The sequence below is a fragment of the Lissotriton vulgaris genome, chromosome 9 (assembly GCF_964263255.1).
Source record: "Lissotriton vulgaris chromosome 9, aLisVul1.2, whole genome shotgun sequence".
NCBI lineage: Eukaryota > Metazoa > Chordata > Amphibia > Caudata > Salamandridae > Lissotriton > Lissotriton vulgaris.
The window spans coordinates 1,062,417,377-1,062,435,794 of NC_141697.1; the positions used below are offsets into that span (position 1 = coordinate 1,062,417,377).

The 18,418-nt window shown below is 46.6% G+C and overlaps 1 protein-coding gene across 1 annotated transcript in view; it reads left to right on the forward strand.

Moving 5' to 3' along the window:
• The window catches only part of TMF1 (TATA element modulatory factor 1), a 311,640-nt gene that overhangs the window by 24,029 nt on the left and 269,193 nt on the right, over nucleotides 1-18,418 (forward strand). Inside the window, exon 2 of the mRNA XM_086939038.1 lies at nucleotides 1,494-2,731. Within this exon, the coding sequence (XP_086795164.1) occupies nucleotides 1,494-2,731 (1,238 nt within the window). The remainder of the gene's footprint in view (nucleotides 1-1,493; nucleotides 2,732-18,418) is intronic.

An 18,418-nucleotide genomic window follows, 5' to 3' on the forward strand; every position in this document is an offset into this window, starting at 1 on the left:
GCACAACATCTGCAAGTGGCCATGTAAAAGTATGTTTTTTGCTTTTTAAAATGCTTTGAAATATTGAGGATTACTTGTATAATTGTGTTTAATGTTTGGATTGAACTCTGGCTTGTGTAAAGTCCCAAAATGTGTTTTCAGATGTATTTTCTAAGTATACTTCTTACCACTTTATTTTGTGATCGTGCTAACCAACTCAGTAAATTCTGTTTAGAGAACAGCCTAAGTAATTGAAATGATTACTCTTCAATGTTCAAACTCTTGGCGTTCCCATCAACCACGCAGGAAATGTGTTTTTGTGCAAGGGTTCCTCCATCTGACTGGGTTCTGCACTATTGTGTATTCGTATTGGAGGGAGGTCACCACTGTATTGTCTGCTATAATAGAAGAAGTCTGACCAGACCCCTTGATAGCCCTTCTAGGATATATTGAGGATATAGCAGTACTGCATAGAAAATGTGTGGCCTTAACCATCTTATTAGCAAAATGATTGGTGGCTTGCAGATGTAGTGGAAGAAGAGCACCACAAATTAAACATTGACTCGCTGGCTTACTGTATTGTAATGTGCAGCTTGATTTTGTCGAGCAGCTCATCCCTGCCTCCAGACCCCCAGTGGCATTTGCCCACATATCTGCTGCACCAGCTGAAAGATGCTGCCCAATTGATAAATATGATGATTCTGGAGGACTCTGTGGGAACATTTCATACTTTGCAGCTGTACCTGAAATTATTGTGACAGGTTATTATAGTTTACTGATACCTCCTGGCTGATTGTCTCCTTGCCTTCCCACAGGACTAGAACTGTGCATGGAATTCTTGGCCGACTGTTACATAGGGCCTTATGTATGACTCACTCCTGTGAACTTTTATAATTTCATTACAGTACCAGTGTTATATTCTTTCATTTGTTTTTTGCCATTGTTCTCTATTTGTTTTTCGATTACGAAGATGAACAAAATAAAGTTTTAGACACAAAAAGAAGAAAACTTGCCTTTGAAATGGCTGTGATATTTAGTGCTTCTTGAACAAACAGAAATTCGATATCAATGAAATGCCAAACTATTTGATTGTTTCTCACATTGACATGCCCATTAATATAGTTCTATTAGGGTGAATGGTGGGCAATTTGTATCCAGGTTACTAAAGATGACCACATCTATCATGCTCTGCCTTGAGAAAGGAATCATGCTGGCCCTGCTTTAGTTGTTATTATGATTTCTGAAGCCTGCATTGGAACAAACTACTATGTTCACTGAAACTGTTCAAAACAGAACATTGCATAAAGAGAAATTCTGGTGTCTGATTTATCTGAAATGTTCCTGTGTATGGACAGTGTTTATCAGTTCATAATGTGGCAGGCATTCCAAAAGAAGGGTGCATAACAATGGCTTGCTCTTCCATGGTGCTGCCATTGAGATTCTATAATTTGACAATTTTTATTGAAAAATAATTTGTGTTTTGTTCTTCATCACGTGTTTTTTGTTTTCTTTAGGAAGTAGTCTTTCGATTGGGACATGGGATGTTTCTAATTGGGGAACTCATTCGAATGAAGATTCTGAGACGCAGATGGTATCCTCCACTACAGCTATCACCAAGCCTGTCCGTAGAACCGTGGTGGATGAATCAGAAAATTTCTTCAGTGCCTTTCTAACACAAGTGGATGCTCAGACAATTGAAAGTAGTTCAGTGGTTTCTAAACCCCCAAGTAAATCCCAGCGACCAAAGGAAGATGTTACAAACACGTTACAGGAACCCGAAGCCATTAACCAGCCTGAAATGATCAGTACAGAGACTCTGAAAGAGAAAGTGCCCTCTGTAACTGTGCAACCTCATATAATAACTTCTGATGAACCTTATGAAAATTTTGAACCAAATCATGATTTGTTTAAACCTGATGATCAGCACAACGAAAATGTAAATGATGTTCCCCTGTCATCCCAAAGTGCCGAAGTATTAAAAACAGATGTTCATGTGGAATATAGCCCAGGACATGATGACCTGGCAAGTGCACTTAAAAGGCCGTCTGCATCCGTTCCTTCTGAGACAAAAGACCGTGTTCTGGTTGTGAAAGAGCCAAAAACTGAAGATAGGCAAAGTAACACCCCTTCACCCCCAATTAGCACGTTCTCCTCAGGAACATCCACAACCAGTGACATCGAGGTGTTGGACCATGACAGTGTAATTAGTGAGAGCTCAGCAAGTTCAAGACAAGAGGCAACAGACTCAAAATCAAGTATGCACCTAATGCAGACTTCCTTTCAACTTTTATCTGCATCTGCCTGTACTGAATATAGTAATTTGGATGACTTTCCGAAGCTTACAGAGAGTGGCTGCTCATCTGATGCCTTTGAAAGAATAGACTCCTTTAGTGTACAGTCCATGGACAGCCGGAGTGTAAGTGAAATAAATTCAGATGATGAACTATCAGGGAAGGGGTGTGCATTGATATCAGCTGCAGTAAATCCACCAGCACCCAAAACAGATTCAAGTGATTCATTAGAAAATAAAGCTGATGAAGAGTTCAATGAAACTCTGGTGGTCCAGGTTGTTGGAGAAGCAGAAATGGAGGAAATGGGAAGAAGTGCAACCCCAGTGAACATGGATCAGCCTGACATGCTAGTTTTACCTATTGAAACGAATGAAAAAGAAAGCGGGGAACTGGTAGCCGACCTACAGGAATTTCAAACAGAGGATATTACGGTCACCTGTGAAAATGAAGACACTTGGAAGGTAATGATGTTCCTGAAAGTGCTCTTTATGAACACGGAGATAGTATATTTACTTTTCTTCAGTATGCAGCAGTTCAAGCTCATATCTATGTTAGTGTGTATACTTATCGGGTAATGGAAGAAAAAGACCATTGTGCCTTTGAGTCTACCAGTGTAGAGGTGCTAATTAGTCTCAAGCTTTACTATATCTTTAACTACCCTTTGTGTCCCGGATATCAGCCTCTATTCATGTCTTTCTGTTGTTTAATCTAAGTTTCTCCAAAAAGATCAGAATGTTCTGCAAGCAGCCTGTCTCATAAGTAAGTAAAAGAAAAAAATGAAATTAAATGAAGCTGAACAGAGTCCATCTGTCTCATATCAGCATTGGTTCTTAGTCTCCAAATCAGTCGGATTCAAGAATACTTCCATTGTCCACAAAGCCTGCCACCATTGATGACTTGCCCCTTCCAAATTCAGTAATTGCTTTTCAGTGCAGCCCGTCTAGTCTACATAGTCACTCCCTCCTGCACCTTTTTTCTAACTAGAAGAAAGCTCTATGGTTTGTGAACCCTCCTCAGGAGCTCTTTTTGCCCAACACTACTACGATTCAGATAAAGCTGCAAAATCTAGGTTTTTGCCCAATAATTTACAAAGGCCTTCCATCTCGCTGTAGCGGCGTGTGCATATATTTGTGCCAGGAGGTCAATTGTGTAGCATAAACTACATTATGCATGCTTACTGAATGGAGACTCTCAGCATATGTTATCGTACTGAGACTTTATAATCCAGACATGACACAATGGGCTTTTGCTCATAGCCTAGGTGGGATGTCAATTTGCAAAAATATACCTACACTTTTCAGCAGCTTCCTGAGAACATAAACTAGGCTGCTTCTGGCCTACCCACAGTTCACATTTAGTATACTGTTTATACTACAAGTCCAGTAGCATACATTTAGCTTATCACACTTGGCCTCCCAGTTTGAACAATGGATAGAACACTAGATTACTTGAAGAATTTTAATAGTGAGAGTTGGAGGAATGCTGCACTTCTGAAATGCGCGCTAATTCCGGGTTTATGCCTTTAAATGGAAAAAAAGGAAACATCACCTTCCTCTATCTAGTCGGTATCCAAATGCAGCACTTATTACATGAAAACTAAATTCATGTACTGCATGCTTGACACCTGTGTTATAAAATGAAATAAGGTAGGAAACCTAAGACTTTAACAGATAACTGTAATTTATGAAACCTTCTTAAATTGAGTTGTGTTAACATTTTTAAAACTTTGGCAATGTTTGTTTGTACAGACGACACCATCACACCCATGCTCCGACACGCCATCAACCGCTCCCTGGCGACCACCTCGTTCCCCGACGACTGAAAACACGCTGAGGTAAACACCCCCCCCCCCCCCCCCCGAAAAGAAACCCTCGGCTGACCCCACCGACCTTAAAAAAAATACAAACCCATCTCCCTGCTCCCGTTCCCTGCAAAAGTCCTGGAGAAAGCTATCAACAGCCATCTCGCCACATTCATCGAAGAGCACCACATCCTTGACTCCTCCCAACCCGGCTTCAGGAAAAACCACAGTATGTAAACCACCCTCCTCGCCACAACAGAAGACATCCTCACCCTACTGGACAAAGGAGAAACAGTAGCACTCCTCCTCCTCGACCTCTCAGCAGCGTTCAACACAGTCTCCCATCGCACCCTAATATGCAGACTTTACGAGGCACAGATCCGGGACAGGGCCCTCGACTGGATCAGCTCCTTCTTCTCCGGCAGAATGCAGCGGGTCAGACTCCTCCCCCCCCCCCCCCCCTTCCTTCCTCTCGGACCCCACACTAACCACCTGCGCAGTCCCTCAGGGGTCCTCAGTCAGCCCGACGCTCTTCAACGTATACATGGCTACGCCAAAATCTACGGACTCAACATTGTGTCATACGCAGACGACACCCAACTCATCCTCTCCCTATTCAATGAACCCAACACAGCCAGACACAACTTTCGAGAAGGCATTGAAGCCGTCGCCAAATGGATGAAAAACAGTTGCCTACAACTAAACACCAACAAGACTGAAGCACTCATCATGGGCCCAAACCCCGACGCCTGGAACGACACCTGGTGGCCCCCGCCCTCGGAAACCCACCCATTCCCACGGACCACGCACGCAACCTGGGAATCATCCAGGGCTCCTAACTCAAAAAGGACCGCCAGATCAACTGAGTCTAGTCCTCCTGCTTCCACACCCTCTGCCTCCTACGTAAGACCTTCAAATGGATCCCCCTTGAACGCAGAAAGACAGCCACTCATGCCCTGATCACCAGCAAACTCGACTACGGAAACACACTCTACGCTGGAATAAACAACAAGCATTTACAATGCAATGGTTTTGCCTTTGTTAAAGTTAGAGCTATTGGCATTGCTCTTGACATTATTTTTATTTATGTTTTTTGTAAACATAAATAAATGGCATTGTTATTTACAATGGCAATAGCTTAATCTCTTGCCCCTCTTCATGAATGATGAGATTCTTTAAAAGATGTTGGTATTTGTCTAACCAGGTTCCTTTTAAAGTTAAACTGACTGCTTGGAGCTAAGGAGTGGGTGTTCCCCATTGAAGTCGATTCACTTCTGCGGTTCTGGGGAGAAGCCGTTCAATTACTGGTTGCAGGGCACCATTTATGTATTTTGTCATTTATGTTTCTGCTGCATGCAATGCTTAATTTGAACCAGTGGTTGACGGTGGGGCCCACAGGCTCTCATTTTTGCAGACCGGCACTTATTTTCTTGCATCAGACATTTACTGAGAGCAAGAGAGGGGAAAATACACAAAAAGGAAGGAATGAGGAAGAGAAAGAAAGAAAGAAAAACATTGCAAAGGGATAAAGCAGGAACCTGCAAGAGTTGCACTTTACAAATACTGACTAAGATACAGGGGGCGGGAGTGCCACGTGGTGGATTAGAGAGGCATGAGCTGGATTTAACACTACGAAGCCTTGGTGATTGGTGTACCACATTTAATAGCGCAGGCCACAGACATCCGAGCAGAGCTTTGGGAGCCCGCACTGATTCTTTTACAAAATAAGCACTGGCTGCATGTGGTTGGATGACGCCATAATGCTCTTAGAAGTCTTCAAAGCTTTGAGCCTGGCTTGCTTCCTGCTGCACAGTGCAGCGCACACTGCAGGCCTGCAAACCTCAAGCACTTCAGAGACAGGCACTTTGCTACAGGTGAACCTGATTTTGGGTGGTGCACTGCCAGTAAACAGAGTGCTCAGGAGTCCAGACAAAGTGTGCAAACAGCTGTTTAAAGCAGCACCGGCTGCGGGCTTCCGAGCAGACCTTTGGGCACCGGCACTCAATCTTTTACAAATTAAGCACTGATGGTGGTCCATCAGGAAGTGGGATTTTACCATTACTGCTGCAATGAAACAGAGTACTGGGGGTCTTAGCCTGATAACGGGGAATAATTGAAGCTTGTAAATGCATAGAAGATGCGAAGCCTAGAGAATATTTGTTAAAGGTAAAATACATTTTTATTTTGTGTATAGTAGCTCCCGTTGGCTGTGTCCAGCTGGCAGTACCTCCTTTCAATCCCTGATTAGGCTAGGTTTAAAGACTGTAGTGGGTGAGAAATACGGAAGTTGTGGGAATGTGCATGGAGAGTAGGCTGTACTCACTATCCACACCCTTTGCAAGTTAATAGAAATTTGCTGGTATACGGAATTTGTGGGAATGTGCATGGAGAGTAGGCTGTACTCACTATCCACACCCTTTGCAAGTTGCTGCCGAGTTCTAAACTGAAAGGCAACAAGCATGTTATTAGCAAAAGGGGTATATTTTAAATGCGGATAGTTGCTGTAAAACGTAGTTCAGTGACACTTTCCGTCACGCCTGCCACAATATGATGAAATGAACGCAACCATAAACTGAAGGGCCTGACTGCTGTCTGAGATTAGTGGCGCGGAGGGACGAAGACGAGAGGAGGAACGGAGGGAGAGCACGCAGGAGAAGCCGGAGAAAAAGGCATCTGGAAAGCAAACATCTCACGGAATAAACGGGGGTCAGAGCCGAGGGTCGGAGCCGGACGTCTCTCCGTATCCCAAATATTCATCTTGGTGTGCGCGCGCTTCCGAGACGTGCCCCGAGCTCTTTCTGGACATTGCTTTTCTCCCCAGTAATGCGCTTAATCAATAGTGCTATCAGGGGTGGGGGAATCATATCGCCCGACGCCCGAACCATGTTGATTTTTATGACGGGCAAGATGATTTACTGTCTATTTTGTCCGATGGACAAGTAGACATTAAATCACAAATAATAAACAATCTGGGAGCACTCTGGGGCTCACAGCCAATCAATGGCAGAGTCTGTGTTACTGGCGGGCCCGGCAGCTCAAATGCTAATTATCGGCACTTCCGAAGTTTTCCGCTCTGCAGATCAAATGACAACCAGAAGGAGCCACTCTCTTCAGTCCCGTCGAAGTCGTCCTGTAAAACCCGGGAACAGGTGGAGGAAAGCGTCTGCTGTTTGATGCTCCTCACACGTGAGGAGGACATGAGGGCATCGGACAGGGGAGGCTGAAACCCGGCATAAGGAAATTGGAGATGCGCCCCGCCCCAGCTCTCACATGAGAAATCATGACAAACGCCCCCTCCCTCCGCCCTTTTCAGCGCGGCCTCGAGCGGGAAAGACCAAAACCGCCACGGGCGGCATGATGCTAAGTATCTGGGGAAACTGATTGGCACTAATCTGACTAGCTTGAACTAAGGCTTTGGCCTGCAGCCTTCCATTGACGATGTATTTACTGAGACTGGTGGCCAGAACCAACTACGGACTACACTCAGCTTGTGCTGCTGTTGAGAGCGCGCCTCTCCCAATGATTTATGCAACCGGCAAGATTGTCAATCTACGGGTTAGCCCGGAGTGGTGGTTACATTCACTGATAGCACCCAGGGGATCATACACACTGGAGGAGCAGCAAGCAGCACACAAGTCGTCACTAAAGCGGATACGCTGCAAAGTGAGTCACCCTGTCTTCCCTCCTCTACATGCAAGTCTCAGGTCAGTGTGTATTCTGTTGTGACGGCCCCTCATGTTATTACTACCACTTTAATCCTGTCTCAATAATATTGCATTTTGCAGCGGCGCCTGCACTAAGCCCCTCGTCGGCTCCTCCCTGCCCCAGTAATTATAACCACTTTAGTTCGGTTCTGGCTCTGAGGGAGGGAGAAAACTCATATTTATATTTTGACCGAGTACAGAGAGAAAAGAAGGAAGGGCACGAGCGACACGATAGAAACACCGAGAAGAGATGGGTAGAAGCAGGTAGGTGGGAATGGACAGGCGAAGAGGGGCAGGGAGGGACAGAGAACACAAGGGCAGCTCCCTACGCTCTTAACTCTCACGTTACAAAACACACGTGAGCTTTGTGTCTATCTTCCCGTGGCGGCGGCCAGCAGGACCCAAAAGTGAGGAGTGGGGTCAGTGCTTTACATGGGCATGCACTGCCCAGTACCCGCACTTCCTACGTTTGAAAGAACGAGCCCCGTCACTTCTCAGCAGTGCTGCAATACCCAGCGCTCCACTACATTTGGCTACAGCTGCCTGCGCTCACTGTACACATATCACATAGATCTCAGCAGCAAGCAGGCACTATTGGACCGTGGAAACTGGCACTACTAAATTTCCATTTCAGGCATGGTAAGGATGTCGGGGGGCGATAGGAGAGCAAGAACGGTGGAGTGGGGGTGCAAGCACGTCTCTCCCTCAAGCTCGCTGCTCCAACTCAATGACTGTGCCCGGGGGACAAAAAGAGCCAACGTCCAGGGAGCAAACATTCGTAGGCGACAGGAGGGGGGGGGGGAATGAACGGGATCCGTGCAGAACTGACGCTCGCTCCAAGATGTGTGTTGTATGCGATTTCTGGCACCAGAGTGACCCCAGGGAGAGCAGGCCTGAAGAGAGAGCGGGTTAAGAGCCTGAGGCGGAAGTCGAGGGACAGACACTCCTCCCCAGGGTGCAAGCACGTGGCCAGGTTGGCATTGGCAGGCATTAGCTCTAAGTCAGTATAACCTGGGGTGGGAGTGCCTCGCAGTGACTGCAGACAGTATCCACATGGAGAATACCCTCTGCGTCAGAAGTGCCCCTGTGACCGGTGGCTACTGAGTAAGGACAAACACACCTCCTAGGCTCTTTTCATAGAGACAGGCTACACTGGGCTCTGGGGTGTGGCCTACATGGCGTCGACAAGGGGGAATTGAGCACAGCTTATCGATGTGAGGGGCAGACAGCACGGGAAGTGCGCCCTGAAGTGGCGTAGATGGTTTCCAATGGAGTAAGCTGCGCCCTGAGGAAATGGTGCTAAAGGGCTTGCTCTAGTGTGAGTTGAGCCCTCTCCCGTCTGCCTGCCGGTGTGCAGGACAGGCCGCCTGCAGTGAGTGCATGCTAAGTGTGGCCAGGCTGACTTCCATTGGAGTGAGTTTAACCACCGGCACCATGTTTACTGGTGTGAGGGACAGGCAGCCTGCAGTGAGCGTTCTTCGGTGCTAATGTGTTTTGGAGCCAGGCCTGGGAGGGCGGGGTGTCCTAGGTTGTCTTATGAGGGAGCCAGCAGCAGACATTCCTTCCTCCTCTTGGGGATTCAGTGATTAAAGTGCTCAGCTTCGTGGTGCTTTTGATAATAGAACAAGAGCATCAAAGAGCTGAGATCAGAGCTTGAAAAAAGGTATGAGTGAGATGGGACACGAGGCGAGGGCGGGCGCACAGGCCTATGGAAAGGCTCCTAGTCCTAGAGGAGAATAAAGGAGGCTCCAGACCCCAGAGCCAATGGGTTACAATGGGGGATACTTAATATGTGTGTGTGTAGGGGGACAGGTTATTTTCGTTATCTGATGTTTCAGGCTTCAGGGCCTGAAGATGAAGTGGCAGTTACAAGCTCTGCAGTCTCAGAGAATAGCAGCAGTACCTCCCCTGAGGATGAGAGTACGATGGTTAAACGGTTATTCCATTGGAAGGGGAATAAACATTTTAAAATCAACTACTGAGCCATGCAGGAAGCCAGCAGCTTCTGCGCTTAAGTGGGACTATTCAGCTAGCAACAAGTTTATCATGAGCCACCCCAGAACACATGAATTGATTTCAAAATAGTGCATGCTGATTAATCAACTATAACTAAAGCTGCAAAAAGTGGTAAAAGTGTGCATTGTATTATATTATAGTTGTGTGCTAGGATCCGCAATTTACAGCGAATGTACACTAGATAGACAGGGTATTTCGCTTTTTCTATTTCAGTTTGCATTTTTGGTACTTTCACCCAGAATAATCAAGATCAGAGCATGTCTGTTACACTACGAGTTTTGACTGTGTCTTGATTTTGAGGTTATTTGCCTTGAATATATATATAGGTTATTGGGTTTTATGTTTCTGAAGCCCCCTTTTTTTTGTTTCCTGTTTGTTCTGATTTCCTCAACCTCCCAGGGTGTTGGCCTACTGACATCAGGGGTGAAAGATGCTTCTATAAGCCAAAATATTGGGGTTTAACCAAATTTCTCTTCCTGTCCGGATTAAACCAACCCCTGCCTACTTGCTAAGAAAAGTGAACCCATAATCCTACAGATGCTTCGCGTTTGTCTTGTATATTTTAGTTGCTAGAGGTTATAGTCCCTTCTCGTCACATTCATCTTTCTTTCTGCCGCTCACTCCCTGCTTAGCGCCTCAACTCCTGTTCTACAAACCTGACCACCACTCTTTCCAGCATCCTCTTTGCACACTTCCTTGCATTCTTGTACACTACATCATCACTGTAGCCCTCGCATCTCCAACTCAGGTCCCACATATTTCCACTCTGTGAACTCACTACAACCACCATCTGTCTCTTTTCTCCTGGTTAGTAAGTCTGCCACCAGTGTCTTTGATGCTACATGCTCACGAGCCACAGCATTATTCACCCCTAGGGGCATAGAACATGTAGTGAGTTGGAGATACATGGGCCACGCATGAAACCTGTATTCTGTGTAGTTGATGAATACGAGAAGGAACCTGTATCCTGTAATGAGAGAGAGGAGGGATAACACTATTCTGTCTGTATTGACATAAATGGGTAACATGAAGCTTATAGTGTGAAGGAATAGAAGCAAGGGGTGATGGGATGGAGCCTTTGATGAGTCAGTGGAAGGGTTATAGACTGTAATTGAGAGGAAAGGGGATGTGTTTAGCCTTTATGGTGAGAGGAATATAGAATATTATAGGTTGCGGTTAAGTAATTTGCGTGGTTGCTTACTACTGATGGGCAGAAGCAAAGGGCTATTTTACTTAGGATGGTGTAACCGATTAGTAAAAGCAGCAGCTAAAGGATTTAGGTAGTAAAGGGGACAAGTGGATTTTATTACAGGACAAGAAGATTTCTGTAGCACTTTGTCCTTTGGACAAGTAATTTTTTTCAAAAATTCCACACCCCTGTGCTATTCGCTTTCATTTTGCTACACAAGCAGTGCTGGGGGCGCTCTGGATTTTTTTTTAATAAGCCGGAGTTTCCTCCAGGCTGTTTAGTACTCATTGCTTAAAACCCTATTATTTCCCCTGTATTTTATGGATCTTAGATCTGTGTAGATGATAATAGTTAGGTTTCTATCGGGGGAATTTGCACAAGGAGAACCTTTTTTAAATGTTATTTGTATTTCCTTTCAATGAAAAAAAAAGCTGTTTAAAACCATTCTGGTCAAAATAAATATTTCTTTCTCTTCTCAAATACCATCGGGTAGCAAACATGCTGGTACATTTATTCGAAAATATGCACAGAGTAATGCCATCTGCGCTGTCGTCCTGTGAGTTTTAATGGCATCATGGTAGGTAAAATAACGCAATATTTATTTTCGTAATCAAAATATCTACACTCCTGTCAGATACACGCATTTTCAACGCGCCGAGCAGAACAGGTGAATCAAGTGTCTACACTCTCAAATAACAGTTCTGTTTTTTTGCCGCTTTGAGTTCAACGAAGTTTTCAGAAGGGCCCGACCGGAAGTCCAATTGGCTTGCCATCTGTAAGGTCCCAAAGAGTCCGAGGTGTTCCCCTTCTTCCTTCCGTGATCCCGCGGTCGAAATGAAATACGATCCCTGAGGAGTGCAGCAGTTTTTACAAGAAGTGGAATAACTCCATTTTTTACCTCATTAGATTGCACATCTGAGGCTGATCAGCCTTCGTGAAAAAGAAATTCAGAATTTACCAGGCACTTTTTCTTAAAAAATGTTTCTCTAGTGTTGAAAACATAACGGTATACAGCGGACATAGGTAACGAGATAAGTATAGGTGTCAGGTGTTCAACATGCAGTGGAAATAGTGTGCCAGGTGGGTGTTTGGGGTTTCCCCCTAGGCTGCTGGTGGCATCTGCACCCAGTTTGCCAGGTCCTAAACCGAAGAAGCTTCAGTGTACTCTACGCTGTCCCCACTAACTAATCCACTAAAACATTTTTCCATACAGATTTTGTTTTTTTACTATCTGTATTGTATTGTTTGAATTGTGTTTAGGGCTGTATATTAAACATTGCAAGCATTGGCCCTTTAGATGAATATAAAATACGAGTCAAAAATAATGAAATATAAGAAACCGCCCGCACTCACCGTGAAGGGTAAGCCTGTACCCGTCCGCTCTTTTAATGCCGATGTATGTACAACGAAAAAAATGGTATATAATATATATATATATATATATATATATATATCTTTTTTTAATGAGCTGTACTTAGCAATTGGGTTTAAGGTCGAAGAAAACCCTAATACACATTATTAAAACTAATAATTGCAAACGCGGAATGAAATATTATCATTAGGTACTAACGCTTTCCCCATAGACAGAGATTGGATCCAACCCTTTGATACACAGGCCTTAAGTTAAGAAGAAGGCGGGGCTCTGGCGGCCAGTGGGGGGGGGTGCAGTGTCTAATTAAAGGCCCCGACCCCCCTCTCTGCCCTCCTAGCACACACAGAAAGAGAGAGCGTCCAATAATAGTACACAGCATTTCATTCCAGCTCGGGAGATGCCTGCAGTCTGTTCAGCCTGGCACGGCCGCCTCTCAGGAAAAGTTATTTAACTTTCCCACGACTTTGCTCCCCTAGTTTCGCTGTCACATCTCTGTCTGACAATGGAACGATGTGTCAACAGAGGGGGCGGGTGGGGTCCCTGGATGGGCCCTGCATACACCTTATTAGGGTCCTCCCCAGTCAGGATCCTGCACACACTTTCGGTGGGGGGGAGCCCCCCGCCTGGCCATATTTGCTCTTGCACTAAGTGGCTTTATGGAGCCCATTGGAGCCTTAATTGCGCAAATACCTGCTTCGAGCAGACAGATTTGTTTGAACAGTAAGCTCAATTTCCTCCATCACTTCAATTAAAGCAAAACTGCTACCGCTGACTTTTGTCCTGGCTCTCTCTCTGGGGCCGGGGTGTGAGGGAAGGGGGGATGTTTGTTCCACCTGCCGCACTGACCGTTCAGTCTGGCACAGGAAGCACTGCTTTCTGAAGCAGCCTTGCTTTCACTGTTCTGCAGAACTAGCGCAGCCCAGAAGAGGCTTCTTTTACCCCTTGGCGTTAACCTCGTTTCTTCTCTTTGCTCAGTCCGTCTGAGATTACTAGATACAGTCGTTCTAAGCTGTCGCCTTTCTTGGAATATAGTCACTCTCTACGGGGTTCTGGGGGCATCCGGTGTTGTAGGAGCTGTCAATCAAACCCACCGCGGCGCGCAGGGCCTGCTCCTAGGGCATGCTTCTAGGCACAGGCGACCCGCGGGACCAGCCATCAAAGAGCCCCTCAACTGACGGCAGCATTTACACTGGGCACAAGAGCCCCTCAACTGACGGCAGCATTTACACTTGGCACAAGAGCCCCTCAACCGACGGCAGCACTTACACTAGGCACAGGAGCCCCTCAACTGACGACGGCACTTACACTGGGCACAAGAGCCCCTCAACCGACAGCAGCACTTACACTGGGCACAGGAGCCCCTCAACTGACGACGGCACTTACACTGGGCACAAGAGCCCCTCAATCGACGGCAGCACTTACACTGGGCACAGGAGCCCCTCAACCACTTACACTAACCCTGCTGGGCGAGCACTCTCCCATCACATGACCCGCCGTTGGCTGTTTGGACCTCCACTGCAAACCGGAGCAGTCAGCAGCGCCCGAAGCACCGTGAGTACACAGGGCACCTGGGCAGGGGACTCACTGTCCCTGCCAGAGCAGAGCGATCTCAGGCTGCGCCCCTGAGCTCTGCGGAAGGGGAAAGGACGCCTCCATCTTCGGCCGGTGCCATCAGGAAGCAAGCGGGAGGGGGCGGGAAAGGGGGAGGAGAGACGCAGCGCAATTGCGAGGCCAGCATCAGGAAACAAGCGGGAGGGGGCGGGAAAGGGGGAGGAGAGACGCAGCGCCATTGCGAGGCCAGCATCAGGAAACAAGCGGGAGGGGGCGGGAAAGGGGGAGGAGAGCCGCAGAAGACGGCCGGAGCAGGAAGGCGGGTGCCGGCAATGCCGGAACAGATTCGGGGGCGTTCCCGGCTTTTGGCTGACGTCGCGTGACGTAGCCAAAAGCCAAAAATTCTCGGGAACGCCCCCGAATCTGGTCCGGCATTGACGGACAGGCCCGTCTTCCAATGGCTAGCCTCCATTTATGGAGCTAGCCAATGAAAGACGGAGGCCGTTCCTGTCTCCCGTATACATCTCAAGAGGTTTTCGCCTGCGCGAAAAAGATGCGCAGAGCGCATCTTTTCGCCAGGCAAAACCTAAAAACTTGGCATGGCTTAGGTAATCCCACTGATGGGTTGGCGCATTCAGATACGTAATTTACGGTATCCGCCCGTTTGCTAACTCCGCATTCCTTTCTATTTCTAGTAGTGGCAGCCAGCCCTCCCATCACATCAACTTGAACGAAACCACTTTGCCGTTCTAGGAGGTTTGCCGCCTTCTTTATTCAGAATTCCTTATTCACGCTAAACTTCTTCTCACAAATACCACTGCGTGCGATGCCAAGCTTGACCCGCATTCAATTAGGCACAGTAATCATGCGCCCCAACGGTCACCATCGCCAGAATCACGCAACCCTTGTTCAGAAACACTACTGCGTGCGATACCTAGCATGACCCAGAGCTCCGCATGCAATTAGGCACAGTCATCCTGCGCCCCAACCGCTACCATTGCCTTATTAACGCAACCCTTTTCTCACAAACACCACCGCGTGCGTTGCCTATAATGACCCGATCTCCGCATGCAATTAGGCACAGTTATCCTGCGCCCGAACTTCTACCTTCGCCCATACACTCTTTTCACCGTTCTTTTTCTAACGCTCAATGATGTATAACACCAGATCTTCTAAAGGCCTTGTCACTATCCTTGTTTTAATTCACACTCTCGTCATATTTTTCATCTGAATACCACAGTTTGTTCTAGTGCATGGTGTTACTGACATGTTTAGACTTTGATTCCTAAAGTTCCTTGACAGGCTCCCCTGTTTCTCTTCCAGTTTTTTCCTAACAGGCATTTTGGTTCTTCCCAGGCATTTCATTTTTGTAATCCTTATGATGATCCCTCTATCCAAGGAGCATGGGATCGAAATGTCGTCGACAAACTAAATAGTGCCACGTTTTACCAATGTGTATGATTAATGTGGTCACTGTTGTGGTTAGCTTGATTTATTCCCTGATTATTCCAAGCTTTCAAGCTCCAGTTTTGCCTGAAATCTTTTATGTTTAATGTTTTTTTTTTGTTTCCTGTCTTTTGTATCAGATGCAGGATTGCGTCCTGCTTTATTGTTGTTCTTTCCTATTTATGTTAATTTGATTGCATTGTATGTTAAAAATTCCTTGTCCGGCTGGACATTGAAAACATATAGCACCCATTAAGATCTATATCTTATTTGTTTTCTGTATCTCCTCTCTAAGGACCATTGTTCTATAATATAATTGACACCAGGGGTCCTTAGTTACTCTTCGGGTTCCCTTGTTTGTTTATTATACCACTAAACACCAACAAGACTGAAGTACTCCTCATGGGCCCAAACCCCGACGACTGGAACGACACCTGGTGGGCCCCGCCCTCGGAAACCCGCCCACCCCAAAGGACCACGCACGCAACCTGGGAATCATCCTGGACTCCAAACTCAAAATGGACCGCCAGCAGGACCGGAGTGGGAACCAAAATCGGCCCTGGCAAAGTGCTCGGCCGCCCCCCCCACCACCACCCAGGGGGGGTTAGGGGTGCGACCGTGCTCTTTGCCAGGGCCGGTTTTCGGACGATTTTGTTACAGGGCAGTTTTTGCAGCAACGCTGCAAAAACGGCCCTGTAACAAAAACGGCCCCAAAACCAGCCCCCACCCTTGCGGTCCACCGGGGGATTGCACTCATCATGGGCCCAAACCCCGACGCCTGGAACGACACCTGGTGGCCCCCGCCCTCGGAAACCCACCCACCCACCCCCACGGACCACGCACGCAACCTGGGAATCATCCTGGGCTCCGAACTCAAAATGGACCGCCAGATCAACTCAGTCTAGTCCTCCTGCTTCCACACCCTCTGCCTCCTACGTAAGACTTCAAAATGGATCCTCCTTGAACACAGAAAGACAGCCTCTCACGCTCTGGTCACCAGCAGACTCGGCAACGCACTCTGGGATAAACAAAAACTTCACCCGCAAGCTACAGAACAACTAGAATGCCGCTGCAAGACTGGTCCTCAACCTGCCAAAACACTGCCAGATCTCCCAGCATCTGCGCACACTCCACCGGCTCCCCATCGAGGCAAGAGTTACCCTCAAGATGCTAACCCACGCACACAAGACCCTCTACAACACCGGACCAGCATATCTGAACAGCCGACTCAAATTCCACGCACTCCAAAGGACCCTATGATCAGCCCAGCTCTCCTACGCCGTAGTCCCACGCACCAGAACAACCAGATCAGGCCAAGGTCTGGAACGCCCTTCCGCTCCACCTCACAGACAACCTCGCTTCCCATCTTCATAAGAGGCCTCAAGACCTGGCTGTTCGATGGACCCCCCTCCCTGAAGGACTGGAACCTGCACCCCCCACCCTCCACCCCCAGCGCCTGCCTCTCCTTGCGGATGAGTAGTCGCGCTTTAAAAAAACCCTGATTGATTGATTGATTGATTTATTCCCAGTTTTAAACTCTCTTCCTGTGATTTGCTACTACCTGAAAACAATACATTACTCTGAGAAATGTAACAAAGTTTTCTTTGAAAGTTGTCTATTTTTTATTTTACTTTTCTGCTTCTGTGCCTGGATTGGTCTCAAGGGTAAGTAACCGAGTATTATTATCTTTAATGGTTCTCCTGTTTGCTATTGTAGACTGTTATAATGTGGTTCCCAGATGCCTCTGTCTACTCTAAGACAAAAACATTTCTTTCATATCTATCAGATAGTCTTTTGTTTAACAATTTAGTACATAACTATACTATATGTTCGCTTGAAGCTAATGAATGTAGCTTTATTTATAATTGTTTGAAAATCAACTAAAGCAAAGCTATACAATACCACATTACAAGATAAACTAAAAATCTTCCAAACAGAATTGCATATAACATGATTTGCTTCAGTTAACACATGATTATTTAACATGAAAGAAACTGTATTTAAAAAAAGGAACTTTGAGTTAAAACTGAGAAAAGGAAGCACAAGTCACAAAATGCCTTTTATGCACCAAAACATGAAATAAAAAAGACAAAAAACATGGGAGAGAAGGAAATGAAATGAAATGAAAAATATATTCATATTGCGCCTAGACTACCCTGAGGCCTCGCAGCACTGGTGTCTGAATCAGAGAAGAACAGGTTGGCGTGCTAGCAAGATGTTTCGAACAAATTAGTTTTTAAAAGCTTTCTGAATGCCAACAGGTTGTTGTTCTTTCTGAGGGTGAGAAGAAGGGAGTTCCAGATTTTTGTGGCATTAAAAGAGAACGAACGACCTCCCCAACGGGCCTTGTTTATCTTATGCAAAGTAGCCAGATGTGATGAGCTAGAGCGTAAAGCTCTGTGGGGGAGATAAGGAGTGACTAAAGGATGCATTATAGCTGGACCGGTCCTCCAAATTGCTTTCTGAGTGTGACACTTGGCTTTGAACTGTATCCTTGCTGCAATAGGAAGCCAGTGCAGTTTCTTGAGAGCGGGTTTGGCGGATTGCCTACGTGGAATTTGGTAGAGCAGTCGAGCGGCACAATTCTGAGTAACCTGCAACTTGTTGATTGTGGCCTTTGGAGCTCCCAAATAGAGAGCATTGCCATAATCCAGGCGAGAGAGTATCAAAGCCTGAACCATGATTCTCCTTGCCTGGAAGGGAAGCTGGGGGAGAATCTTCCGGAGCCTTCTCATCAGACCATAACAGGTGGATGAGGTCTTAGTGGCCTGGACCTTGAAATCGAGGGAACTGTCCAACCAAACTCCTAAGCTCTTTATCTGTGTCTTAGGAGGGGGGAATGTCCCAGGCATTTAGGCCACAAGGGGGCAAAAATATTGTGTGGTGGATTCCCCAATAACATGATTTCGTTTTTTTCCCCATTTAGTCTGAGGCAGGAGAGTTCCATCCATCTGGCGACTGCCTCCAGACAGGGACCCAGAGTGCTAGACGACCCATCCGCTTGGTTTAACCAGACCACAAGCTGGGTGTCGTCTGCATAGGTAACAATTCTGACGCCGAAAGGGTGGA